General features: G+C 39.1%; 1 protein-coding gene across 3 annotated transcripts in view; it reads left to right on the plus strand.

Moving 5' to 3' along the window:
- The first annotated feature begins 385 nt into the window (after positions 1–385).
- IFT122 (intraflagellar transport 122) overlaps positions 386–5,973 on the plus strand; it is a 31,970-nt gene continuing 26,382 nt past the window's right edge. Inside the window, exons 1-6 of one of the 3 annotated variants that reach the window (XM_009882871.1) lie at positions 386–445; positions 1,417–1,501; positions 2,330–2,522; positions 3,205–3,281; positions 3,719–3,785; positions 4,796–4,942. In XM_009882871.1, the coding sequence (XP_009881173.1) occupies positions 2,416–2,522; positions 3,205–3,281; positions 3,719–3,785; positions 4,796–4,942 (398 nt within the window). In that variant the 5' untranslated portion in view covers positions 386–445; positions 1,417–1,501; positions 2,330–2,415. The remainder of the gene's footprint in view (positions 446–1,416; positions 1,502–2,329; positions 2,523–3,204; positions 3,282–3,718; positions 3,786–4,795; positions 4,943–5,973) is intronic. The other 2 variants (XM_009882872.1, XM_009882873.1) reach the window with 2 other exon arrangements.

Here is a 5,973-nt window from a genome sequence, read left to right on the forward strand (position 1 = left end):
GGGCAGGAGCGCCTGGGCTCCTGTGGGGTCGGCGTTGGTGATCCAGTAACGCAAAGGCTTTATGGGGTGGTTGTTGCTTTTTTCACGTTGCGTTTAGCCAAAGGCCAGCAGCCTGCCCCTCTGTCTGTGTGCGAGGGCACTGCTGCAGGCCTCTCCCAAACCGGCATCCCTGCCTGGCGGCCAGTGCCTGGGCTTCTTCCTGGCATGGGGAGGTGGTCACAGAGGGTTCTTTTTGTTTGGGGAATTTCCTCAGGAGTCAGGTATACTCTCAAGTATGCAATTAACAGTTTGTGTTATGTGGCATCTTTGACGTTAAAGCAAATATATTTTCTGCCTACTAATACGGGGGTGTCTTGCGGTTTGTTTTGTTTTCTTTAGTATTTATGATCTTGCATTCAAACCAGATGGGACTCAATTGATAATTGCTGCTGGAAATAGGCTGCTGGTAGGGAAACTTTTCTTTCCTCTTGCAGTTACAGCTGTATGAATATGATTTCTTTCACATTAACTTATGAATATAACCCATCAAAAATCCTCTTATCTCTATTAGTCCAGCCTCATATCCACATATATATTAATATGTGCTAACTGTAAAGTGTTTTGAAGCTTTTTAATGTTTCTTACCAAGTTTTAAGCTCTATTTCCTAAAGTAATGAGATTTAATTTACTTGTGTCATGTCATCCTTTTGCACCTCATCCGCTGGTTTGAAATCCGTTAACCTGCAACCAAACTTAGGACAATGGCATGGTATACAAATACTACATTGTTACAAGTATCATGCAAATCTCTGAAAAGGGGAAAGAAATTCAAATTGATGTCCCTATTTTGTGAGAAGCATCAACTAGAGCTTTTTTGCGGTTCTCTGGGTCCCCTTGCCTGCTGCTAATCCATCAGCAAGCACAGCTCAGGACTGCGCTTCTCACAGTTCCTGCAGAGCTTTCAGACGGGGCAGGTGTAGAAACTGCGGGGATGGGTGGATGGCACGATTACAGAGATGTAGCTCCGAACTGCAGTACAGCAGGCTTTGTTATATACAGTGCTCGCAGAACGGTGTATTTAGTGATGGTCCTTCTAGTAATTTATTAAGTTTAAACATCTAATGTGGGGAAAGAAGTAGAACAGGCTGGCCGGATGAGCTGTTTGGAAACTTCTTTTGTGCATGTTATTTTCTAATACTGAGTCTTCTTTCATTCTGAGAAGTATTATGCTAAGGAAAGCTGCTTCTACACTTTAAAACGTGTTGTCTTGCATGGACTGTATGCTATGCAAAAAAAGCAAACACAAAACAAAGTGTGTAATTTTATTGGCCTTCGGTAATTTTATATCCTAGTTCTCACTGGAAGATCTTTTTAGGTATGGTTTTCTGTTTGTATGTTTGTGTTTTGGGGATTTTTTTTATTTCCCTGTTTAAATAGGTGTATGATACTTCTGATGGAACCTTAATTCAGCCTTTGAAAGGACATAAGGACACTGTATACTGTGTGGCTTATGCTAAAGATGGTAAATATCACTCGGGGGGGCTTTGTTAGTCTGTTTTGTAAAGTGCACATCTTCTGTTTCTTACTGCCAATTGGTAAATAGAGCAATTAGATTTGTTTCAGTAACAGTATTTTGAACACGTGTCTTAGTGTGGTGTTTTGTTTGTTTGTTTTTTAATGGAGAGTTTGAGCTGCAGAAGTACTGTATTTTTACACATAAGGCTACCTGTGAATTCCAGAAATGTAGTCCCCATTTCCCCTCCCCCTCTGCTTCAGTCATGGTTTCTATTGTGGGGTAATGGGAGGAGAAGGCTTACCCCAGAGATCCCTCTTTCTAGTACTCCACCTGCCTCTGATTTTTATTCCCAGTTTCTCTGTCCCAGGGCTTCCCGATCTTCTGATCCTTCACACATTGCCATGCTTGCTACAGACCTTATTCTGCTGCCAGTACTTTCATTGTCTCTGATTCTCATTCTGTGGGGACTTACTGTCTGTGGACTCGAAGGACTTCCTCTCAAATACTATTGTTTAAGTTACAGGTGATACCTGTGAAAATGTGCCATTTTTCCCTTGACACTGTTAACATAAATCTCTGTCCCGTGACGGGCAGCGTTGGAAAGACTGGCTACTTGCTGGCATGGCTGGGCTTTAATGAGCGTGCTGTGTGGGAATAACAAAATAAAGTCATTGGAGTTGGAGAAGCGCAGTCACATCAAAATACTTGCAGTGTTAGGCCCTTTATTACTTGAGCCTTGTCAAGTTCAAGAACTTCTTGCTCTGTCTTTGATTGGGTATTTGGAATGAAAGTGATTCTTGTACGTGTGGGATTTAAATTATATTTAATTCCTAGGCAAACGCTTTGCATCTGGCTCGGCTGATAAAAGTGTGATAATTTGGACTTCAAAGTTAGAAGGAATTCTGAAATACACGTAAGTGATGCCTTTCAATTCAAAAGGGACTTTGATTATGCACTTCTGCTATCAAAGAGTACGTGCTGTTAGATTTGGAAGAAGGTTGACTAAGGTCAGAGAAAATGCCAAGGGGTAATAGGAGAGGGAAGAGGAAAAGAACAGTTGAAGTATCTGAATGAGGCAGGAAAGCAATTAAAGGCATAAAAGAGTGTGGGAAGTCTAGATAAATCTCTCAGTTTAGAGGTCTGGCAGAGAACTGTGGAAACTCTGTATAGATCGAAATAAAAGGAAACAGAATGCGACTCTGATCTTGTATAATAAACAAAATTAACATAACTCTGGTTCAAAGACCAAATTAAAGATAAGATTTAGTACTTTCAGTATATTTCCATCTTTTGTCTGGCTTTGTTTTTATGTCATCCCTCTTAGGTGACATCTTCAATATCTCTTTCTGGATGTGTGTGTACATTTATTACTAATTAGTGTGCACAAGCTAGTATGCTACTAGGAACATACACAAGCATACTTGTTTTAGAATTTGGCAATAACCTTTAATCATATTTCACAAACCATCATCTGCATACATTTGTAGCTACTCTTGATGAAATACAGTGAATCCTGCCACTTAGAGACTTTTTTTTTTTTTAAGGTTTATTACTGATTTAGTTTACAGTAACTGCAGATTAATTTGATGTAATATAAACTGATCGAATTATTTCTGGCATCTGGTAGACCTTTCAGCTATCTTGCTGAAAGTCAGTAAAAGGAGCATTTAAGAATGAGTTATTGAAATATGATTGTAACTTCATTCTAGGCATAATGACTCTATACAGTGCGTTTCATACAATCCTCTTACACATCAGTTGGCATCCTGCTCTTCCAGCGACTTTGGTAGGTCTTCTTCCTCTAACTTTGCCATTAAGCCAGTAAATACTATTAAAGTTGTATAGCTAAGCTAACTACAGATAGCTACAGTTCCTTATATTCAGACAAGATGAGATACAAAACTACCTAAAGTTAAGTAACATTAGATGCTTATTTAAACCTCTTAAACTCAGTTGGAAAGGACTATGTAGTGAGGTGCCACAGGGTAAAATGTACTACCTTGTTACTACGATTTTTTGCAGAGACACCCTCTGTGTTACCAAGATGGACTTTTTCCCCATTTACTGATAAATAATATGTATTTAAATGTCCTCCTAGCAGTGGCTGAGACTTTCATCCCTCTGAAGTCCCAGCTGAGTTTTCTGACAAAGTTAGGTTCTGATCTGAACCCTGGTAAATGTTTACTTGTAATTTACTTTGGCTTTTTGTTTGCTTTAATCAAGGCTTGTGGTCTCCTGAACAGAAGTCAGTCTCTAAGCATAAAACTAGCAGTAAGATTACTTGCTGTAGGTAAGTTTTAAGAATTACCTGTGTCATTTAAGTTAGTTTTGATATAAACAATTCAAAATAATATGCAAGCTTAAAGAAAAAATGTTGAAGTGAAATAGTTCAACGTATGCAGAGACAGCACCCACTAGTATGAGAGGCTCTCCTGCCTTGCTCTTCGGTAGCATTGTGTACTTGGTGCTGCTTTGCCATTCTCATAACTAAAATACCTGCATAGCTTTTATAATGCTCCAGTAGGAATACGACTAATATTTATCAAAGGCGATTTGTTCTTTCTTGCATAGTCTTATCAGAGAGCACTTTATTTTTAATGGCAAAGGGGTTTGGTTTTTATTTGGTGCTGTTTAGAACTGAATTCAGAGAGGTGTTCTGGTCTTGAGCAAGTGTCTTTTCTCTCCCTCTGTTTAGCCATCTTGTGCAGTAACAATAAAATGAAGTTAGAGGAAAAATAATGATATTTTTGTTGGTAGAGCTGTTAATCTCCTGTGTTGTTGGTGTTTTTAGTAGAAGGCGATACTGCCATTATGGGGAACCTGAAGCAAGGGTACATTAACTTGTGTGAAGTCATCCATCGCGCTACAGCAGAGACGAGAATAGAAACTGGATCTCCTCTGTCCCAGCACCATGCAGTTTTATCTGATCAATGTTCTAAATGTGGCTTTTAAAACAGCCTGGTCTACTGCCAACGCTGTCATCCCAAAAAATGTATCTGTTACTTAGCACATGTTAGAAGTATTGCAAGCAGATGAGAGCTTTAGGGTTTTTTTTTATTTTATTTCTACATGTTTTTTATTTCTGTGTATATAATAAAATGTTCTTGCTGTAGTGCATGCTGTTGCCATAAATGTGGATTTAGATGCATAAACAAACTGTAGGATTACTGGCTACCTCCCAGAACTCCCTCTTAGAAGTATATTTCAATCTATCATCCCTATTTGAGTATGCTGTACCATCCTACCTTCCTGCTGCTTGTTTTTAGTAGTTTGCTCTTCAGTATGTGTGTGTTTTATCAGCTGGACAAATGATGGCCAGTACCTTGCTTTGGGGATGTTCAATGGCATTGTCAGCATACGGAATAAGAATGGTGACGAGAAAGTAAAAATAGAGCGTACAGGGGGTGCTTCATCTCCAATATGGTCGATTTGTTGGAATCCATCCAGGTAAATAATTTCATCCTTCCTTTTTTCATGCTGAATAGATAATCCTTGGCTTATTGATTGCCGAAAGGCTTGATTTTTATCCCTGCTGAAACAGATTAATGCCAAATACGTTACCTTTTTTAAAGTGATTATGTATTGGGGTTTTAGCTTGCTGCCAGTCTTTAATTGAATGGAGAAACTGGGAACGAGTTCCACTTAGATCTCAAACGTTTATTTTTTCTTTTGTATTGTTTTTGGTGGGTGTCTGTTTGGATTAGGGGAGAGAGAGGGAAGCTGTTTTTTCACTTCAATTCAGAGGGAATATTGTCCCAAATATAAGAATAAACAATTGCCATTGCAGTAGGTGGGAGAATTTTTGGAGTAGAGCAGATGACCAAGAGGAGTCAGTTCACAGCTATTTAAACGAGATACGAGAACTGCCATCCAGGCCTGGCAGTAGGAAGCATAGTCAGACAGAGGGAGAAGACCAGGAGGAAGAAGAGACCTCTATGGATTTCAAGTTGTGAGTGAAATGTCAAAGGAATGTATATATCTCTATTATTTAGAACAGTAATTTACAAAAAGGGCAGAGAGTATTATGCAGGCTACAAAATCAGACATTCAAAAATTAGGAAATTCTAGATTAACAGTTGCCTCTATTGTCTTAATTCTGCCAGTGTGTGTTCATTATGAGATAGTTCTTAAGTATGTGATAGCATGCTGCTTTACCCCACAGGTGCATGCATCACGCATTGAGCAAAGGGAGGGTGCTTACTAAACCGTTAGGTTTTCATTAGTTTTTTTGTCTGTTTCCTTTTTGTTCGGTTTATGGCTAGAGGCATTATTTGCAGCATCTCCCCTCTTCTTAGGCAAGAAGCTGTGGAGAAGGTGACTCTCATGTTTTGCTCCAAGCTGAACAGATCATGTCAGAGTACCAAATTTAACAAATTTGGGACCTGAAGCCTTTCCTCAGTCTGCTGCTGGTCTCACACAATTTTTATTTATTTTTTTTTTTCCCCCTGCCTTACACTGGTAATTGTAGTTCATTCCTG

The sequence above is a fragment of the Charadrius vociferus genome, unplaced genomic scaffold (genome assembly GCF_000708025.1).
Source record: "Charadrius vociferus isolate BGI_N301 unplaced genomic scaffold, ASM70802v2 scaffold433, whole genome shotgun sequence".
NCBI classification, from domain to species: domain Eukaryota; kingdom Metazoa; phylum Chordata; class Aves; order Charadriiformes; family Charadriidae; genus Charadrius; species Charadrius vociferus.